This window comes from Notolepis coatsorum, assembly GCF_963971535.1.
Source record: "Notolepis coatsorum genome assembly, chromosome: 1".
In the NCBI taxonomy this organism is placed as follows: domain Eukaryota; kingdom Metazoa; phylum Chordata; class Actinopteri; order Aulopiformes; family Paralepididae; genus Notolepis; species Notolepis coatsorum.
In genome coordinates this window covers 192,530,152-192,552,643 of record NC_140165.1, presented here as the reverse complement: position 1 = coordinate 192,552,643, position 22,492 = coordinate 192,530,152, and the positions used below count along the sequence as shown (strand labels likewise).

The following is a 22,492-nucleotide window of genomic DNA, read 5'->3' as shown; positions in this document are numbered from 1 at the left end:
ACCTCACCACGCCCCTTTTTTTGGGGGTCCTGGCCCCTGGACTCGGCGGTAAGTCCGCCTTGTGTGGCCTGGGGCTGGGACCTCCTCTGCGCCCCTCTGCTATGGCAACTGGTTAGCAGCGCAACTCTGAGGCCTACTCCGGCCTTTGTGCAGAGGAATATCCGGAGCTCTTATCGCTCCAGGGATATTGTGCTACAGGCGTTTCACCCTCCCCCTCACGCAGGTGAGTTGGAGGCGAGCCTTCACCTGTTGTGTCCTGTCTGTGTGCTGACGGTGTACCTTAGGTGCATGCAGGACCTCAGGGCTACCGGTCAACTGCTTGTCTGTTACGGTGGCTCCCACGCATGTAAGGCGCTGTCCCAGCAACGCCTGTCACATTGGTTATGTGAGGGCATTGCCCTCTGCTACGCTTTGGCCGGACGGGTTCCCCCCACAGGCGTCGGGGCACACTCTACTCGTGGAGTGGCAGCCTCTGCTGCCCTGCTGGGGGGGGCCTCGGTGGAGGACATCTGCACTGCGGCCTCCTGGTCCTCCCCGGGTCTTTTTGTCAGGGTTTACCTCATGGACATGACTGGGGGCTCTGTCTCCCAGGCAGTCCTGAGTACCGGGACTTCTCCTGCGCCCCGCCACCAGGTGGGGTAGCAGGAGTGTGTGACGTGGTGCTGTCTGAGCAACACCTGTCACATTGGTGGTGCGCGGGCATTGCAGGGATTAAAGCAAAAAAAAATCTCCTGACTGAACTTTTTTCAGGCAAAGTCATATTCTTATTTTAACCTCCACTGTATTTTTTTTAATAGCGTTAGCGTTTTAAGGGAGCCTACTTGTAGAGCCTACTGTCCTGACTGTGACTATAGACTCTACTGTTGTGGTTGTTGTGCCAGGCAGGGAGGCTGTGTGCTGGAGAGCGTGAATGCAAGTCTTGTGGCTAGCTTCTGATTGATGGCGAGCTAGCACCCTTTTCCCATTACTTTGAACCATGAACTAAAAGGCTTGTTATCATACAAACAAGGGACTAAACACGTTTAGCAATTATGCCACAACAATGTGGAACGCCCTACCCACAGCGTGCACTTTGGTTCTCCTGCACCCCGCCATCGGGTGGGCTGGCAGGAGTGTGTGGGTGTGAACCGGTCCCACTTGCGTTGTGCGTCTTAGGGTGGCTGGTCCCTTTTTCGCATATTGGTCGGGGTTGACTGCCCCCCCCCCCCCCCCCCCCCCTCGTTAGGACTGGGCGGGTGGACGGGACTCCCCTCCTCCCCGTTGGTGGGCATATGGGCCCTTAGGGGGTGCATTTGACGTGGCTGCACGTCCGCTCTACCCTTTTGATCTCAATAAGGTTATCGAAGGTTATCCTATAACCCTAGTTATATGAATACTGGCTGAGCGTCTCGCTCTTCACGCCCTGAGGACCCTTGGATGTTTTTCACGCGTGAAATTCAGACTTGGAGGGTATGAATGTGACCACACCCTGTGTTTTATGGAAACATGGGAGCAGGCGTGGCCACGGGCAGATGCGGGTGCATGTGAAAGTTTTCAACACGCGCACAATATGTGCACGGAAGATGTATATCTCAATAAGGCAGAGCGAGACGCTCAGCCAGTATTCATATAACTAGGGTTATAGGATAACCTTCGTTATTGTAGGACTAGAGTTATTACAGGAAGACTAGTTATTATAGGATTATAGTTATTATAAGAACACTAGAGGGATATAGGAAGTAAAGTAACAAAAATAAAGTAATTTATTCAATTATTTAACTATTTCATTAAATTATGAATTTTGTAAACATTTAATTGCAGATAGCATGCAGACCATAGCTAATAAGGTGATTTCATGAAGGAGGTGTCACCTTTCTCCTTTTCCTTCTCTTTCTTCTCCTTCTTGGTCTTCCCAGCCAGGCGAGAGGCCAGGTCCATGCGGGGGGTACGGGGGGTGGAGGTGACAGAGGAAATAGTCTGGTCTATAGCCTTGGAGATCTTAGATACTGGAGCAAAGATACCTGGAGGAGAAGGAGGAAGAGGAAGAAGAACGTTTGCATGTTTAGCATGCTAACAAATTGTAGCATCTGCTTTTAAAATCTCAAAAGCCCAAACCCTAGTGCAAAGTTATTATGGATGGAATGAAAGAACAGATTCGATCAGCTTCATACTGTATCACTTTAGATAGTAGCAAATAGTTATTCATCACTTTAGATAGTAGTAAATAGTTATTCATCACTTTAGATAGTAGTAAAGAGTTATTTATCACTTTAGATAGTAGTAAAGAGTTATTTATCACTTTAGACAGTAGTAAAGAGTTATATATCACTTTAGATAGTAGTAAAGAATAATTTATGACTTTAGATAGTAGTAAAGAGTTATTTATCACTTTAGACCGTAGTAAAGAGTTAATTATGACTTTAGATAGTTGTAAAGAGTTATTTGTCACTTTAGATAGTTGTAAAGAGTTATTTATGGTCAGCTTCTTATCACTTTAAATAGTAGTAAAGAGTTATTTAATCTAGTTTGGGAGGACAGATGAAGTAGTAAAGAGTTATTATTTCACCTAGTTTTGGAGAACAGATGAAGTAGTAAAGAGTTATTTAATCTAGTTTGGGAGAACAGATGAAGTAGTAAAGAGTTATTATTTCACCTAGTTTGGGAGAACAGATGAAGTAGTAAAGTGTTATTTAGTCTAGTTTCGGAGAACAGATGAAGTAGTAAAGAGTTATTTAATCTAGTTTGGGAGAACAGATGAAGTAGTAAAGAGTTATTATTTCACCTAGTTTGGGAGAACAGATGAAGTAGTAAAGAGTTATTTAATCTAGTTTGGGAGAACAGATGAAGTAGTAAAGAGTTATTATTTCACCTAGTTTGGGAGAACAGATGAAGTAGTAAAGAGTTATTTAATCTAGTTTGGGAGAACAGATGAAGTAGTAAAGAGTTATTTAATCTAGTTTGGGAGGACAGATGAAGTAGTAAAGTGTTATTTCATCTAGTTTGGGAGAACAGATGAAGTAGTAAAGTGTTATTTCATCTAGTTTTGGGAGAACAGATGAAGTAGTAAAGTGTTATTTCATCTAGTTTGGGAGAACAGATGAAGTAGTAAAGTGTTATTTCATCTAGTTTGGGAGAACACATGAAGTAGTAAAGAGTTATTATTTCACCTAGTTTGGGAGAACAGATGAAGTAGTAAAGAGTTATTTAATCTAGTTTGGGAGAACAGATGAAGTAGTAAAGAGTTATTTAATCTAGTTTGGGAGGACAGATGAAGTAGTAAAGAGTTATTTCATCTAGTTTGGGAGGACAGATGAAGTAGTAAAGAGGTATTCCACCTAGTTTGGGAGGACAGATGAAGTAGCGGACTCCTCCCACGCTGCCATCATTCTTCCCCTCAGGCTCATCCAGCTCCACACCAACCCACTGACCACTGGCAAACTCTGTAGTACCACAGAACCTCAGGGTACCAGACTGAGAGAGAGAGAGAGAGAGAGAGAGAGAGAGAGAGAGAGAGAGAGAGAGAGAGAGAGACACACACACAGATATATATATATATATATGTCTTGTTTGTTCAAAGTCTAGTGCCTGCTGAGAAATCTGGACTTTTACATGTATTGTTGTTTCATGGGTTCTTATATTAATACGTTGGTTTAAATACAGCTCGCTGTGTGTTACTTCAAGTCTCCAGAGTTTGCGCTGAACTTTTAGTTGCTGTGCCCCTGACATCATACAATACACTCTACAACTCAATACATTGGTATCAATTGGTTCATTTAAATCCCTAATCACTAACCATTCTACCACAGACTGCAGTTGTTTGTAATTCATTGATTGATTGATTGATTTTCTTTTCTTTCTTTCTGATCTCTCGTTGCATGTATTGTATATTTATTGTTTATGTACTCTTGACATCACTGCCCATGTTAAAGTACACAGGTTTACATTGGGTAATGTTAATGTATAGTGCCAGACAGGTACACAGTACATTAGGTAATATTAAGAGTACATGGGAGTACAGTAAGTTTACATTAGGTAATATTAGAGTACATGGGAGTACAGTAAGTTTACATTAGGTAATGTTAGTGTATGGGACCAGACAGGTACACAGTACATTAGGTCATATTAAGAGTACATGGGAGTACAGTAACTTTACATTAGGTAATATTAGAGTACATGGGATTACAGTAAGTTTACATTAGGTAATGTTAGTGTATGGGACCAGACAGGTACACAGTACATTAGGTCATATTAAGAGTACATGGGAGTACAGTATGTTTACATTAGGTAATATTAGAGTACATGGGATTACAGTAAGTTTACATTAGGTAATGTTAGTGTATGGGGCCAGACAGGTACATACAGTAGTACATTGGGTAATATTAAGAGTACATGGGAGTACAGTAAGTTTACATGAGGTAATATTAGAGTACATGAGAGTACAGTAGGTTTACAGTAGGTAGTACGAATAGTGCATGGGGCCAGACAGGTACACAGTACAGAATGTCAGTGGTTTTCAAACTCTCTTTTTTCAGGGGACCCACATTTTCAGAGAAAATATTGTACGAGTCGACCCAAAACTGATTTGGCAGATTGTTGTGTAGACTAGGAAAAAACTACTAGCCAACAGTAAGGGTTTGGTTTCAACAGACTTGAGAAGAGTTTTGGCTTCATATGATATTTCCAAAGAATAATTTGGGGACCTGTTTTAAAGAGGCACTTTGCGGACTTTTACCCTGAATCCTATCGATATGTTGTGAAGAGGATCGTGTGATAATCAGACATAACACTTATCAAGGTTTTCTGTGTCTTGAGAGCTGAGAAACTCCCAGAGGAGAGTAGGCCTCTAGTGAACTGCAGATACTATTATCACCCAGAGGAGAGCAGACCTCTAGTGAACTGCAGATACTATTATCACCCAGAGGAGAGCAGACCTCTAGTGAACTGCAAATACTATTATCACCCAGAGGAGAGTAGGCCTCTAGTGAACTGCAGATACTATTATCACCCAGAGGAGAGCAGACCTCTAGTGAACTGCAGATACTATTATCACCCAGAGGAGAGCAGACCTCTAGTGAACTGCAAATACTATTATCACCCAGAGGAGAGTAGACCTCTAGTGAACTGCAGATACTATTATCACCCAGAGGAGAGTAGACCTCTAGTGAACTGCAGATACTATTATCACCCAGAGGAGAGCAGACCTCTAGTGAACTGTAGATACTATTATCACCCAGAGGAGAGTAGACATCTAGTGAACTGCAGATACTATTATCACCCAGAGGAGAGCAGACCTCTAGTGAACTGCAGATACTATTATCACCCAGAGGAGAGCAGACCTCTAGTGAACTGCAGATACTATTATCACCCAAAGGAGAGCAGACCTCTAGTGCAGGGGTTCCCAAACTTTTCAGGCCGGGACCCAGAAAATAAGGCGTCAGAGAGCCGCGGCCCAATGCACATTGTCAGGCTTTTTATTTTAATTTTTTTGCCAGGCGACCAATTTTTTAAGCCAAATATCACTTCAATCCTATTAAGTTAGTTCAAGTTAGTTATTCATTTATATGTGCTATTTATGAGAGGGCTAACTTGTTGCAAAATAATAATGATAATAATAATAGCCTCATTAAAAATACTATTGTTGCTTCGGTTGTTTTCAGCGTTTTATGTGCATAATCTGTTATTTAGTTTGAAATGTTCGTTGAAATAAGTAGATTTTTCGTTTTTGTTTATTTATTAAGTTAATATAAAACCATATAGTCACATTTTAGAATACAATATAATAGAATTTTAGAATACAACTAGAAACACTGTCCTGGCCTGCTTCTAAGTTCAGTGGCCTGAATTTTTAATTTTTTTTAATCATCTCGCGGCCCTCCCGTGGCTGCTTGCGGCCCACCTTTGGGTCGCGACCCCGACTTTGGGAACCACTGCTCTAGTGAACTGCAGATACTATTATCACCCAGAGGAGAGCAGACCTCTAGTGAACTGCAGATACTATTATCACCCAGAGGAGAGCAGACCTCTAGTGAACTGCAGATACTATTATCACCCAGAGGAGAGCAGACCTCTAGTGAACTGCAGATACTATTATCACCCAGAGGAGAGCAGACCTCTAGTGAACTGCAGATACTATTATCACCCAGAGGAGAGTAGACCTCTAGTGAACTGCAGATACTATTATCACCCAGAGGAGAGCAGACCTCTAGTGAACTGCAGATACTATTATCACCCAGAGGAGAGTAGACCTCTAGTGAACTGCAGATACTATTATCACCCAGAGGAGAGTAGTGAACTGCAGATACTATTATCACCCAGAGGAGAGTAGACCTCTAGTGGAATGCAGACACTATTTCCTCAACTATTTTCAACTTTTAAGAAATAGCTGGAAGAAATAGTATCTGTAGTTCACTAGATGTCTGCTGGAAATCTCATATGAAGCCAAAGCCCTCTTAAGTACAAATAGACATACTGAAAAATAGAAAAGCACTGTTGGCTAGTAGTTTAACAATCTAAAAGCTGGATACATTATTTACATTTATATTTAGTAATTTAGCTGATGCTTTTATCCAAAGCGACTTACAAATTGTGAACAACAAGTCAGCAGGAGGGGTACACCTCTGGCGGCTAAGGGTAAGTGGTATTGTTCGTCAAACAGTGTCGAACTTGAGTGCTACACTCTGAATGCATAGTAGTATAGACATACTGTAGTAGCATGATAGGTAGTAGTATAAGGATAGTACCATAGTACATAGTGGTAAGGTACATAATAGTAAATGGTTTGTTTTTTAGTTAGTTTGTTAGTTAGTCAGTTATGACCTAGCCTACGCCACACTTTGAAAACCACTGCATTAGCATGTTGAGACAGTCCACCAACCTGCCGGTGGGGGTTTGGAGAAGTGTTGTCATCACTGCTGCTGTCTCTATGAATCTACAAAGCAGAACATACCATTCAGAGCAACACAACACTAGGCTTCTACTGTAGAACATACCATTCAGAGCAACACAACACTAGGCTTCTACTGCAGAACATACCATTCAGAGCAACACAACACTAGGCTTCTACTGCAGAACATACCATTCAGAGCAACACAACACTAGGCTTCTACTGCAGAACATACCATTCAGAGCAACACAACACTAGGCTTCTACTGCAGAACATACCATTCAGAGCAACACAACACTAGGCTTCTACTGCAGAACATACCATTCAGAGCAACACAACACTAGGCTTCTACTGCAGAACATACCATTCAGAGCAACACAACACTAGGCTTCTACTGCAGAACATACCATTCAGAGCAACACAACACTAGGCTTCTACTGCAGAACATACCATTCAGAGCAACACAACACTAGGCTTCTACTGCAGAACATACCATTCAGAGCAACACAACACTAGGCTTCTACTGCAGAACATACCATTCAGAGCAACACAACACTAGGCTTCTACTGTAGAACATACCATTCAGAGCAACACAACACTAGGCTTCTACTGCAGAACATACCATTCAGAGCAACACAACACATATATTACATTGTTTTATTTTTAAGTTCAAGTTCAAGTTCAAGTTCTTTAATAGTTGTCATACAGAAGTACAGAATACTTTCATACAAAATGCTTCTTACTTTTACGCTCCAGAGACTGTGCTAGACAAGATAGTATCAAATAACATAATAACATAATATAGCATGAATTTAGAAGAAGAAAATGAGGTCACAGTGTTCGGTATAGACATATGTACAATGTTCTGAGTTACCATATAATATACAATACACAATACTATGCAGTGTACTAATGTACAGTACTATCTAGTGCAAAGCAGAAATGGGATGAGGTACAATTTTAGGTACAATTTACAGTAAGGTGTACGAGTTGTAGTGCAATCCTTCATCCATAAATATAAAGTGTGGGGAGTGGGTGCTACAGTGTGTTTGTTTAAAGTGGGTGTGTGCTATAGAGTGTGTGGAGTGGGTGCTACAGTGTGTTTGTTTAAAGTGAGTGTGTGCGTGTGGATGTGTGTGCTATGTGCGTTTGGTGGTTGTTGTTGTGTAGTGTTCATTCATTGTTCGTTTAGCAGCCTGATGGCCTGGGGATAGAAGCTTCTTCTGAGTCTTTCTGTGCTCGCCTTGAGACTCCTGTATCGCTTGCCTGACCGCAGCAGTTCAAAGAGGCAGTTGTTCGGGTGACTGGAGTCTTTAATGATTCTCTTAGCCTTGCCCTTGCAACGCTTGTAGTAAATGTTCTGGAGGGTGGGGAGCCCCCCTCCAATTGTGCGTTCGGCTGAACGTGTCACTCTTTGTAGTCTGCTTTGGTCTTGTGCAGTGCTATTCCCAAACCAGGAGGTGATGTTGCCGGTCAAGATGCTCTCTATTGTACATGAGTAGAAGTTCTTAAGGATCTTCTGGCTGACTTGGAACTTCCTTAGGCGCCTGAGGAAGTAGAGGCGTTGTCGTGCCTTCTTCACAACACTGTTAATGTGTGTGGTCCATGTCAAGTCCTCGGATATGTAGGCTCCGAGGTACTTAAAGCTGTTGACTCTCTCAACCGGTGCCCCGTCGATGCTGAGGGGGCTGTAGTCCTTGACCCCCGACCTCCTGAAGTCCACAATCATCTCCTTTGTTTTGCTGACGTTCAGGGAGAGGCTGTTTTCCTGGCACCATCCCGCCAGGACCTTGACCTCTTCCAGGTAGGCCCTCTCGTCGTTGGCAGAGATCAGGCCCACCACCACTGTGTCGTCAGCAAATTTGACGATTGTATTGCTACTCCGCTGAGCCACACAGTCGTGTGTGTACAGGGAGTAGAGGAGGGGACTCAGAACACAGCCCTGGGGGGCCCCTATGTTGAGGGTGATGGATGAGGAGGTGCAGTTGCCTGCTCTCACCACCTGGGGTCTGCCAGTCAGGAAGTCCAAGACCCACTGGCAGAGGTCATAGCCCAAGCCCAGGTCCCTGAGCTTGGCTATGAGTATGGAGGGGACTATGGTATTGAATGCCGAGCTGTAGTCGATGAATAGCATTCTCACATAGTTCCCCTGCCTCTTGTCCAGGTGTGATGCTGCTGTGTGCAGCACATGGGATATGGCGTCCTCCGTGGTTTAATGTTAGTTTTAACATTTTCAGAAGACGTTTGAGTTCCCCTGCTGGGGAATGAACCAGGGGCACTCGCATGTGAGGCAAGTGCCTTTACCTCAAGACTACCAAGACATACTTTTCACACTATTAAACCTTAAACCTTAAACTAACCCTAACATTAACCCTAACTTTCTATCTTAACCATAACCGTTAAATGTTAAAAACGAATCATAATAGTATTGTTGTGTTTGTATCAGGGTGGGTGTGTGGGTGGGTGGCTTTAGTCTCTAGTGGTGAGAGCACTCGCCCGTGACCACAATCATTGTTAGTTCAACTCCCGGCTGCGTTTGTTTTGGACTTCCGCCATTACAAAATGTAAATATATTACTTATGGCTATAACATAATCTCAGAGGACATGTAAGCTGGTTAACATCATCTTCAACCAGGATGGGGACCGGGAATAAACGCCTCTGGTGAGCACTCTCTAACCTAAATACAGATTTAAAGGGGCATTTCACCCAAAACTCAGATAAGTATATATCCCCCCCCCCATTTGTATCCATTACCTTCATATCATCCAGCATCACACGCTCCCCCAGCTTGAGTCCCAGGGAGGACAGCATCAGGTTGCCGGGGATGTTGTCGTAGTTAGGCAGGGTGGCTCTGGGCAGGTTGCAGCTCAGAGGAACTGAATCCAGGAGAAGCTGCTTCAGCTCCTTGGCCACCATCGCTGCCTCAGCCTTGTCCAGAGACATGTCCATGGGGTCAGGAACCACGTCGGCAGGACCCTGGCTCTTATCATTCTGATGGAGGGAGAGAGAGAGAGAGAGAGAGAGAGAGAGAGAGAGAGAGAGAGAGAGAGAGAGAGAGAGAGAGAGGGGGGGGGGGGAGGGAGAGAGAGAGAGAGAGGGAGAGAGAGAGATAGGGAGGGAGAGAAGGAGAGAGGAGAGGGAGGGAGGGAGACTTAACACATTGGGTGCCCGGGGTTGTGCCCATCATTGTACCCAGTCTGCCACCGTTGAAAGCCTATGGAGATGTTTACCTTCTTTGCAGGGCTATAACTTTTTTAATTGTATTGCTATATTGACATTACTATGGCCCATTCAACATCGATTATCTATCGTTCAGGATGTGGGAACGTTATATTTTTTCATTCATACATTGTTGTGTTAATACCGTCTAGAATATAAGTATGTTTTTAAGGTTTTCTGCTGTAATTCCAAAAACGAGAGTTATAGGCTCTGACGCATATGATAGATTATCGATTGGCGTTTCTTTCCTATACACGCTATATTAAAAAATTCAAATGTATATGATCGGTATACATTATGCTTCATCATGCATGAAGGAAAGGGGAGGGGGGGTTGTTTATAATTCCTTGATCGTCAGTAACGGCTTTATTTAGTATGGGTTGATATATTGATCAAATGGTTTGCAGTGAAATGAATAAACAATCGGGCTGAAAATAACGTTAGTGTCCTCTTACCGTTCGCCGATGAGACTGGAGGAAAAAGATCCCAATTATTTGACGCCGATCTCCTAGATCCATTTCCGGTTTGTATGGCGCAATAAATGCCGAAATCATATCGATTATTGAGTTTAGAAAGCGATCCAAATGCACTATAGTGTTTGTCTGGATCCATGTAACAAGATATTACTGCCGGAGGGATTTCCTCGATGCACCAGCGTCACTTCCGGTTTTGGCGAGAGTGTAACTCGCCCGACCATCCACCAGGCGGCGGTATTGAGGCGTTGCAATCTCATACAGGGTGCCGCTGCAGTCCGGAGGGAGACTGGATGAATTATGAATGCCATGGCGAAAAAATGTAATATTGATCCCAAAAACGATTTACGCCGTTGTTGGCGTTCAACGCATGGCGGGCAAAAACGGCGTAAGTCGTTCTTGGCGACCAATGTGTTAATGTTCTGAAATGAAAACACCACAGTCTCTGACAGAGGGATTGGCTCCACGTTCTGACAGACATTTGACTGAAGCCCAGACAGACATACAGTAAAATAGAATACAGTAGAGTACAGTAGAATAGAAGAGATTCTTACCCTGACACTGGGATTGGCTCCGTGTTCCAGCAGGCATTTAACTGACCCCAGACAGAGGTTAGAGGCTGAGATGTGTAGAGCTGTTCCATGGTGGAAGTCACTGCATGTCGAATTCAACACTAGAGAAACAGAAAGGATCAAGTAATTACTGTTCCCAGCTGTCAGGGATGCACATCCCGAAGAGGCCACTATGTACCTACTGCCAAACTGGTGTTTCAGCACTGATGTCCTATACGTCCTGATGTCCTATACGTCCTGATGTCCTATACGTCCTGAGGTCCTATACGTTCTGAGGTCCTATACGTCCTGAGGTCCTATACGTCCTGAGGTCCTATACGTTCTGAGGTCCTATACGTCCTGAGGTCCTATACGTCCTGAGGTCCTATACGTTCTGAGGTCCTATACGTCCTGAGGTCCTATACGTTCTGAGGTCCTATACGTCCTGAGGTCCTATACGTTCTGAGGTCCTATACGTTCTGATGTCCTATATACGTTCTGATGTCCTATACCAGGGGTGCCCAACCTTTTTTGAACCAAGATCTACTTTTTAATTTACCACCTAGCCGAGAGCTACCAGCCAAAATTTGACCTACTCTCGGCTAGTATTAGTATTAATAGTATTAGTAATACCCATTCAATATGCACATGACAGAACATATTATATGGCATAATGAACACAAATCTGTCAGTGCAGAGTCCGACCTCATCTTAAATAACAAACAGCATTGCTTGTTGTAGTTAACAAAGAGAGGCAGAGTTGATTTTGCAAATTATTATAATTTTTTTTTTTATAATCGAATTTTATTAATCGAGATCTACTTGAAATCAGCCCGCGATCTACCTGTCGATAGCAAACGACTGGTTGGGCACCACTGTCCTATACGTTCTGATGTCCTATACGTTCTGAGGTCCTATACGTCCTGAGGTCATATATACGTTCTGATGTCCTATATGTTCTGATGTCCTATACGTCCTGAGGTCCTGTATACGTTCTGAGGTCCTATACGTCCTGATGTCCTATACGTTCTGATGTCCTATACGTTCTGATGTCCTATACATCCTGAGGTCCTATATGTTCTGATGTCCTATACGTTCTGATGTCCTATACGTCCTGAGGTCCTATATGTTCTGATGTCCTATATGTTCTGATGTCCTATACGTCCTGAGGTCCTATACGTTCTGATGTCCTATACGTCCTGAGGCCCTATACGTTCTGAGGTCCTATATGTTCTGAAGTCCTATTTGTTCCGGGATCCTATACGTACTGTGACGAGCCTTGTGGTGTTCAGGCTCGACACGGACCAAAACAAACAATCTCAATGTCCACACAAGCACAATTTCAATAAACAATGGTGTAACTGAGGGGTACAATTCCCTGACTGTATTGATAAGTATGGTATCATTAAACCACTACCGCTTTATGTACTTTAACTACTGGCCACACAGTACATGATATAGATATGATGAACACTTTCCCACCATGAAACCAAGTCCACACAAATGTATAAGTCGAATATTTAATATATAGCAAAGGGTATATACAACGTTCACTTAATGACATTTATGATTTGAATGCACTTGTAAGGCAAATGAGTATTCGTAGGCAAATCAACATTGAATGTCCAATCTCTGGTTACGCAGGAAGCAAGTATACAACCTGGTTCTTTAGGGAACTATAGCGATGGTACTTAATGATTATAGCTGGATATACTAAAGGGGGGTCCTGCTGGTTGTAAGTCAGTAGGGGGGGGGGGGGTTAGGAGAGCCGCCGGCGATATCCCATCTGGCCAACGATTTCTTGGGAGAATTCAGAGTGCTGAACACGGTGCCCACAGAACCTTGGTCCACAGATGAATACAGTTGGGCCCTCTTGTAGACGGTAGCTGCCGGTCCACAACGAAGAGACGTGAGGCGACCTCACTCGGGGTAGAGCGCCGTCTCACCTGGACTCCTCTCGGGGGGTAGTTCCAACACTCACCAGTGTTGGCTGTTATCCATGGCATAAATCAAAGCACCCAAAGCAAGTAGATAATCCAAGCCGTGTAGGGCTCGCCGTCGTCCGGGTAAGGTAATCCAATGTGCAGGTCCACTCGTCCTAGCCCAGAACTCCTCAGATGAAAGCACCACACGTGGTCTGCCCAGCCTGGTTAAGACTCTAGATAACGCGAGGAAACGATGGGGGTACTACTCACTGTATAACTCTAACCGAACGATGCACCATACATAATAGACTATTATTAACTTAATAGAAATACGTCCCACTCGACGGTATAGTGCCAAACTATGACAATTCAACTATTAATCCACACGATGTCTCAATGCCATTCTGAGGCCAAGTTGACCATACTGCACCACACGTGTATCGTGGGTGAGGCTTAACGTCTTGCCACTAGGTTGGAGGGTAAAGAACTAAGGGCTAAGGGACTAAAAAGAAAGTTCTGCTTTACTTGCGCCATATATATATGCGCTGTGAACAAATTGTACCATTCGTATTTCGCCAGACGTATTCCTACGCGGAACCGGGCTAGTAACGACATGTTCGTCGGCACGATTGAACTTGAACCAAGGGGCTTGGCTGCTGGCGCCAAGTTCTTGTCCAATGAGAGAATGAAACTATTATGGGCTGTTAGTAGACTAAAGGGATATTCAGTGTATATGTACAAGGAATATACAAGGGATATCAAACGATATACAAATACTATTAAATATATATCCATAAATAAATATATATATTCGGTTTAATCTGATCCTTCACAACAGCCGCCCCCTAATTAGTCCCACCTAATTAGCTAAGCAGAGACAGATTAACCGCACTGTCTACCACTCAAGGTCCGCTGTAAGGGTCAGTCAACTCACAAAGTCATGGGGTCATGGTCGTCATCGATAGTGTCTGGGAGTCTAGGCAGTTCTATCAGCCTCGCCACGGGTCGTGTGTAAGTTCGCCCTTGGACGAGCACCTCAGCTGCTCGGACCTTGCCATCGGCACCGGTGATCACTTTGCTTACGCGGCCAGCCGGCCACATAGCTCTGGGTAGTGACTGGTCGATAATCATGACGACTGTTCCTTCTGTCAAATTGTCTCTCTCTTTTACCCACTTCTGGCGGGTCTGTAGAGACGGTAGGTAGTGGAGTAGAAAGCTGTTCCAAAACTTGTCAGCTAGTACTTGACTGTACCTCCACATTCTTCGGCCGTTCGCTTCTTCAGGCCTGTACATTGTCTGGGGTAGCGCGGGGTCCAGCCGCCCCATCAAGAGTGTGTTGGGGGTGACTGGGTCGACATCTGCTATATCACTGGAGACGTAGCCGAGGGGCTTGGAGTTCAATACTCCCTCGATCTCCGTGAGGACTGTCATTAGGACTTCTTCCGCTACAGTCTGGGCCCCAAGCACGGCGTACAGGGCTGTCTTTATAGAACGTACTTCTCGTTCCCAGGTTCCACCGAAGTGGGGTGCGTTCGGGGGATTAAACTGGAAGTCAATCTGGGATGGAGCGAGGTGGGTCTTAAGTTCTGGGCCCATAGCTTGGAAGCTCTCTCTCAGCTCTCTTTCTCCGCCTTTGAAGTTTGTCCCGTGATCAGACAACAATGTAGACGGTTTTCCTTTCCGTGATGTGAATCTTCGGAAGGCCATAAGGAATGAGTCTGTGCTCATGGTTGGAAGGAGTTCGATATGTATCGCTCTGGTGGTCATGCATTTGAATACAATACCCCACCGCTTCTCGGTTCCTCTTCCTTTCTTTATATACAACGGGCCAAAACAGTCCATGCCTGTGGAGTGGAATGGCTTGTCGCCGAGTCGGAGGCGACAGGGAGGTAGGTCAGCCATCCGGGGTATGCTGGGCTGCGCGCGCCACTTTCGGCAGTCTAGACAGGTTCGCTGGAAGCGTCGCACTGCTTCTCTTCCTTGAAGTATCCAATAGCGACGTCTGATCTCCGCGAAGACTCTCTCTGCTCCTGCGTGGTGTACATCCTCGTCGTATTTCTTTATGATCAGCTCTGTGACCTTGTGTCGGCTGTTCAAGACTATCGGGTACTTAACGTCATCCGGTAGATTGGGGGCCCTCCGCAGACGACCACCCACTCTGATGAGATTATGGGCGTCGCTCTCGGGTGCCAGGTGGAGCAATCTGCTGTCTGATGGGACGGGCTTTCCTCCCTGTAGACAGTCTAGCTCGTCGGGGAACGAGTCTCTCTGGGCTCGTTGTAGTAGAAGAAGTTCTGCTTCTTCGTAGTCAGCTGCTGAAATGTCGGCAGTGGGCTGAATCTCTGGGTGGTGCCACAGAAATGTCTTTAGTTGCGCACTCTGTAGGGTGAGGCAATCATCTATGTTGGGGTCTGTGGAGGCGACTGTGCTCAGTCCACAGAACATAGGTTTCTTGTTCTCAGCCTCCTCTTTACTCGCCTCCCGTGGGGTGGGCGTAGGCCACTCTCCTTCCGGGAGCTTGAGGAACTCTGGTCCGTCACTGTAGATGTTGTGACGGGTGAGGTCATCTAGGGACATTCCCCGGGTGATGACGTCAGCTGGGTTGTGTTTGGTGTCCACATACCGCCAGCTCGCTGCTTCTGTTAACTCTTGAATCTCTGTGACTCTGACTCCCACGAAGACCTTGTATCTGCATGAATCAGACTTGATCCATGTGAGTACTGTCGTGGAATCTGACCACAAGATTGTTCTGTGCACCGGAATGGTGAGTTCACGTTGGATTAACGTGGCTAGATGCGCTCCTGCTAGGGCTGCGCAGAGCTCTAGACGCGGGATAGATTGTTGCTTTCGTGGGGCTATTCTTGAGCGAGCCAGGATGAAGGCGGTGTGTATCTCTCCTCCCTTCTCTTGGGCACGCAAGTAGGCCACTGATCCATAGGCTACTTCGGAGGCGTCGCTGAAGACGTGTAGATCCATCTTGCATGTCTCTGGCCTCACTGTGGGTGGGAAGTAGCTGCAGCGTATATTGACGCCTGGGAGTGAGCGGAGTTCCGTCTCCCACTCTCTCCATGTGGAGGCAAGGGGTGCGGGTATTGGGTCGTCCCAGCCCTGGTCCCCGTCCCATAGTGCTCGTACAATCATCTTTGCCCTGGTGGTGTAAGGTAGAATACATCCCAACGGGTCATATTGTCTGGCGAGTGTTCTGTACACACTCCGTCTGGTGGTCGGTATCGCCGTCGACCTTCCCTGCTCCGTGGTCAGGGGTTTGTGTCTATAGTGGAGCGAGTCTGTTTTGAAGCGCCAGACTAGTCCTAGTGTCATTTCTTGGGCTTCTCCTGGGATTGTCGCCATCCAGGTATCGCTGCTGGCAGCCTTGTCCGCGGGGGAGAGGCTGCGCAATACGTGCGGGTCGCTGCTGGCCCACTGCCTGAGATCAAAGCCGCCTTTGATCAGAGAGGCGCGTAGCTTGAGTAGGAGAGCCTCGGCTTCTTCTTGAGTCGAAACGCTTTGTAAACAGTTGTCCACGTAGAAACTGTTCTTCACACTGTGTCGGACCTCTTCATCTGCTGCTGGGTCCTCTGCGACGTGTTTCTGTAGTGCAAATGTAGCACAGCACGGGCTGCATGTAGTTCCGAAAGGGAGGACTTCCCATTGATAGATGGCGGGGTGCTCATCTCCGATCCTCTCTCTCCATAGGAACCGCAGCAGGGGCTTGTCCTCCTCCACTAGTCTCACCTGCAGGAACATCCCTTTGATATCCCCGCTGATAGCCACCTTGTCCTGGCGGAAGCGTAGTAGCACGCCTAGTAGAGAGGGGCCGAGTGTGGGGCCGGGCAAGAGCTCTTTATTCAGATTTTGGGATCCGATCTGGTAGCTGCAGTTAAACACAATGCGATCCTTGCCGTTGTGGTGGACCTTGTGGTGCGGCACGTACCATGATTCGGTCGTCTGATCGGCCTCTTTAATGTCAATCTTTGTCACGTGTCCCGCTGTGATTAGCTTCTCAATCTCAGCGCGGTACACACTCTCTTGAGCGGGGTCTTTGGCTAGGCGCCGCTCTGTGTTCAATAGATACCGCTCCGTAGCGTCTTTCTTTGCGTGAAAGGTGGGCATTCCCTCCCGCCTCAGGAGTGGAGTTGCGTATCTCATCACTCCGCTGACTGTGACTCTCTTTGTCCCCTGCTCGAGGAGGTTTATGGCGTAAATGTCTTCTTTAGAACGAATGTCTTTCTTTTCGTTCTTAAAGGGCATTGTCTCTAGTGTCCATAGCCTCTCGACATGCTGCAGGAGAGTGGTGTCTTCTTCTGTCACTCTGGAGTGGAGGCAGCTAGTGGCTGCTGTTCGGTTAAGAGATTTAGCGAGGGGGCCTTGTAATGTCCATCCCAGGCGGGTCTCGACTGCTGCAGGACAGCCTCTGGGTCCTGTATGGACCCGGTCTATCGGGACTATGAGGTCTGCATGGTCGGAGCCTATCAGCAGGGTCGGGGTGGCGCCGTCTATGAGCGGGATAGGTAGTTGACGCAGGTGCACATATTTATCCATCAGTTTGGCGATGGGGTAGGTGTACTGTGATAGTCCTATTTCTTGGCTGGTGAAAGCCTTTGTAATCCTATACCGTCGCTCTGGCTGCCCGCTTGCTGCGATAGTGAAGGAGACATTCTCGCCTTTTATCGTCTTTAAATCTCTTCTTATTGTCCGAATCGTCATTTGGTTCTCGCTCCCCCGCAGTCCCAGCTGGGCCGCAGCGGACGCGAGCAGAAGGGTCTTCTCTGACCCGTCATCAAGGACGGCGTAAGTGTCCATGACTTTATCTTGGTAGCTCAATGTTACACGGACTACCTTTAAGAGCACTTGGGCGCCGCTGCTGCTGGCGGGGTCAATGTACATGACACTTGCCTTTGTGCTGCTCGATGGTGCAGGTGCAGGCTTTCTTCTGTTACTGTCGTGTAGGACATCTAGGTGGGCTCCGTCACACCGACTGCACCTCTTCTTTAGGCGGCACTCGGCTGCCATGTGACTGCGCGCACATCGGTAACAGCGCCTGTTGGACTTTATCCATTGACTCACTTCTTCTCCATTCATCTTTGTGAACAGGTCACATTGTGACAGCCAGTGTTCCTTCTCGCAGTACGGGCACACCATCTTCCACTTCTCTTTTCTCGAGGGGGTACTGTGGTTCTTACTGCTCGGTACTGATTCTGATTGGTGCATGACAGTCACCGATCTTCTTCCATCGTTTATTCTCCTGGGTCCCTCTCTGGAGCTTGGTGTGCTCCGCACGAACGTATCCAGTCGTAGGCTGCTGACTTCTCTCGCCAGGAAGTCGGCTAGATCGAGGAGGGATGGTTCGGGACCGTTAGGATCACGGTGGTCTCTCTGCCGCCTGAAGCGCTCTTGTCTGGCGGGTGGCAGCTTCTCTAAAATCCTCTCGACGTTAGAGTTGGCGTATAGCTCGTGCATACCCTTTTCTCGTTGCGCTCCCAGCATCCCTACCAGGGACTGCACTTTTATAGACAGGTCGTCTAATGAGCGATTGTCTGTTGCTGGGGGTAGGCGGTCAATATGCCTTATCTCTTGGATTACGTAATCCCATATACGTCCATATCTCTGGTCCAGCGCTGCTAGAGCCGCGGTGTATGGGGTCGTAGAGGTGGCATAGGCTAGCGCTATATTGTGCGCTCGGGGTACTTTCAGGTGCTTCAGTAATATTGCATACTTGTGGCGTTCATCAGCGACATCCACCATCATTGTCTCTAAGCACATCCGGAGCTCCGTGTACTGTGCTCGATTCTCATAGGTGAAGTCTGGAAATGTCGGTGTGCCAATGTATGACGCCGTGGATGGCTGATACATCGGCGAGCGTTGGGGGAGAGGCCTCCTAGGCGAGTCTCCTCTTGCGCCTCTCTGTGGGCTGGTACCGGCAGGGTACCATGGCCCGCTGGTCCAGGTGCTATTCCTCTGGGCTGGTCGTGCGTCATGCTCACCCGTGAATAGAGTCGGGGGTCTGTAGCGCAGCGCCGCGGGGGTATAGCCTGGGCTGTACTGGACCTCCTGGTCCGGTGGAGTACTGTGCTGTCGTCGGGCTTGGTTCTCCTCCTCTCCCTCTTCTTCTTCTATCAGGTCCTCTAGATCCTGTAGTCGCTTATTTAGCTTCTCCGCAGTGTATGCCGCTCCTTCCTTGTAGCTGGGTCTCGCTTGGACCGGTCGGGGAAGGGGGTCTGCGGGGGGTATAGGCTTGGTCTGTTGGTCAAGTTCAGGGTTGCTTGCTCGGTTAGGGGATGCTGCCCTTGACTGTTGTCTCGACGAGTTCCTTGAACCCCTGGCGGAGGGAGAGGGTGTTGCCTTGGTGATCAGCTGCTCCATTAGCTGCGCTTGTAGTCTGTCGCGCTCGCCCTGTAGTCTGTCGCGCTCGGTTTCGCGCTGGATGAGAGCGAGGTCGCGCTCTGCCTCTCTTTGGGCACCGTCAGCGGCGCGCTGGGTGTCTGCTCGGTCTCTTGCCATATTCTCTTCCGTCTGAAGGCGTCTCATCTCCAGGCGTATGCGCTCTTCTTCGCTCCGTTGCTGCGTCTGGAGTCGATCGCGTTCACCCTGAAGTCGATCGCGTTCACCCTGGAGTCGATCGCGTTCGGTAGAGGCTGTCAGGCTGACGAGGAACGCCTGTGATAGTGTAGCACTTGTGTTAATACCAGTAACAGCTGTTTGCCACGGGCACAGTTCTAGGTTCGAATGCGACAAGGAGTAATATACACAATTAAAAGAATTGTAGACCAGAGGCAGAGTTATAACAATAACCGGTGTTTTAATTAAAAGCGCGCTAGATAAACAGTAATAATATATACGTACGTAAAGTACAACTTATGCTTGGAAGTATCCCTTTTAGATTAGGTCAGTAACCTTTCCTTGCGGGAGGGTTAGGTCGATATCAAGGCCTAGGTCGATTGGATCAACACATTGGGGTTCATTCAGACGTCTCTGAGGTTATCATCGGTAACTCTATATTAGTTTATCAGGGAATGCAAATACCTTATTAGGTGAATTGGCCCGTTAACTCTTTAAACCAGGAAGTGATTCGGCGATAATCGAGGTCTATTATGACATCACCACAACCGGTTCTAGAAGGTTCTATGTTCTAGAAGGTTCTATTATAACATCATACAATGGCAGAATATCTATATCCATATATCCAGTTAAATCAATTCAAATACAAAATACAATATCACAACATAAGGTGAACGGGATTGCCTCCCTTGGAAGTCCTTGTAGTCTCGTTCAGTTCAATCCTACCGGACTAGTGGTGTAGCAATAGTTGAGCACTAGGTGAGCCTCATGGGTATTCACAGCAGGCTGCCATTAGTCTTATCAAATGTTCCGGGGTTGGCTCGCCATCGGGTATCTATCCAGCTGAGCACGCTTGGTGAGGGGTGGTCTGGACTGCTCCGGGGTGCTGGTGGAGACTTGCGGCTTCCAGTCGGTTGGTTAGTCCGGTCCGTCTGGGTGATGTTGCGGGTCCAGTGGTTGAGGAGAAAGAGGCTGGCTGCTTGAGAGCTGGCTGAATATATAGGAAACCAAGAGGTTCCGGAATGTTCTATATGACATCATAGGATGACATCACAAAGGTTCCAGAACCTTCAAATCATGACATCATACGCTATATACAGGAAGTGGGACCTCATGGTAAAACAGGAAGTGGTAGCAGAGATAAACAGGAACTATTTATGTAACTGATAATTATGAATCTGAACCTGGGGTTACATTCTCCCCTTCTATCCTAATGCACGTCCCTGTGCATATTATCCCAGGACTACATTATCACAATCCTATGGGGTTTTGGGGAGTCTGGGCCTAGAATGTTTTACTGTCTAGAAAGTTCTTACCTACTAACATTAACTATTTATGTTCCTATGCTAGTTATGAATCTGAACCCGAGGTTACATTCTCCCCTTCTATCCTAATGCACGTCCCTGTGCATATTACCCCAGGACTACATTATCACAATCCTATGGGGTTCTGTGGAGTCAGAGTCACCTAAAGAGTCTGCGATTACTGAGCTTAGACTCTGTAATATTGACTGGATTATCGTCACTATTGGGTTTCCTAGTCGGTGATAAGTCAGGGTTTTTGGAGGTTCCCTATGTCTTGTCGACCTTCTTGGCTGTTCATCTATGACCTCTCTTTCGGTTTCTCTTTCCACATCGTTGTGGACATTCCCCGGTCCATCGGGTTCGGTCTCCAGTTCATTCATGCTAGTATTGTTCTCCTCTGAACTCATAACTGGTAAGGTCTGGTCGGGTAGGTTGTCCTCTTCCGGATCCATATCAGGTAATGGAGTTTCCAGATCCGCTGTATCTGGCGCTCCCTCTGGAATAATGACTCCGTCTGAGGGGTCTTGCTCGACTGTGGACACTGGAAAGAGTCGTGTTTCCACCACTAGACCTCCCTGGTCATAGTGATAAGGGAGATCAAGATAGTCATCATCTGGGTCCTCTCCCTCCGATTCATTCAAGCTTTCTTCTCTTGGGTTCTGTCGAGTTCTTGGTCGCTTAGCTTTGACCTTTACAGGAGGTCCATCTTCCACAGGGGTAGTAGGAAGGAAGCCGCAAGGTAGCAGTAGGTCTCTGTGGAGCGTTCGTAGTGGGCCATCTCTGGTTTCAGGTCGCACTACATAGACTGGGACATGTCCAGTGTGTTTCACTACAATATAGATATCTGCTTCCCACCGGTCTGCTAGCTTGTGCTTTCCTCTGAGGCGGACGTTCCTGACGAGAACCCTGTCCCCTTCCTGCAGGGTAGACTCAACAACTCGTTTGTCGAACCTGGCTTTGTTGCGGTCCGCCGTCTTCTGCGCATTTTCTGTAGCTACTCTGTAACTTGCTTCAAGGTGCGATCTCAAACTGCGGACGTACTGCGAGTGTGAGCCTGGCTTGTAGTTGACAGGTAAGTTGAAGGCTATGTCCACAGGCAATCTTGGCTGTCGCCCGAACATCAGTTCATACGGGGTGAATCCAGTAGTGTCGTTCTTAGTACAGTTGTAGGCGTGTACTAGGGGTTTGACGTAGTCTCGCCAATGGCTCTTCTTCTTATTCTCCAGGGTGCCCAGCATATTAAGCAGGGTCCGGTTGAAGCGTTCTACTGGGTTTCCCCTTGGATGGTACGGGGTAGTTCGTATCTTTTTGATGCCGGCCAGCTCACACAGCTCTCTAATTGTGCGGGATTGGAAATCCGCACCTTGGTCGCTGTGGAGCTTCTCCGGGATACCATAGTGGACAATGAAGTTGTCCCACAGGCATTTAGCGACTGTCCGCGCTTTTTGATTGGCGGTAGGGATCGCTACTGCGTATTTCGTGAAGTGGTCCGTAATGACCAAGATGTCCTTTGTGTTACTGGAGTCTGGTTCCAGGCTGAGAAAGTCCATGCACAGCAACTCTAGTGGTCGTGTGGCCGTGATGTTCACCAACGGGGC

The 22,492-nt window shown here is 46.8% G+C and overlaps 1 protein-coding gene across 1 annotated transcript in view; it reads right to left on the bottom strand.

The window, feature by feature from the left end:
• clip3 (CAP-GLY domain containing linker protein 3) overlaps nt 1-22,492 on the bottom strand; it is a gene marked incomplete at both ends in the record, with an annotated part of 131,511 nt that overhangs the window by 25,471 nt on the left and 83,548 nt on the right. The window contains 4 exons of the mRNA XM_084335032.1: nt 1,851-2,000; nt 3,315-3,450; nt 9,619-9,855; nt 11,111-11,229. Coding sequence (XP_084191158.1) covers nt 1,851-2,000; nt 3,315-3,450; nt 9,619-9,855; nt 11,111-11,229 — 642 coding nt within the window. The remainder of the gene's footprint in view (nt 1-1,850; nt 2,001-3,314; nt 3,451-9,618; nt 9,856-11,110; nt 11,230-22,492) is intronic.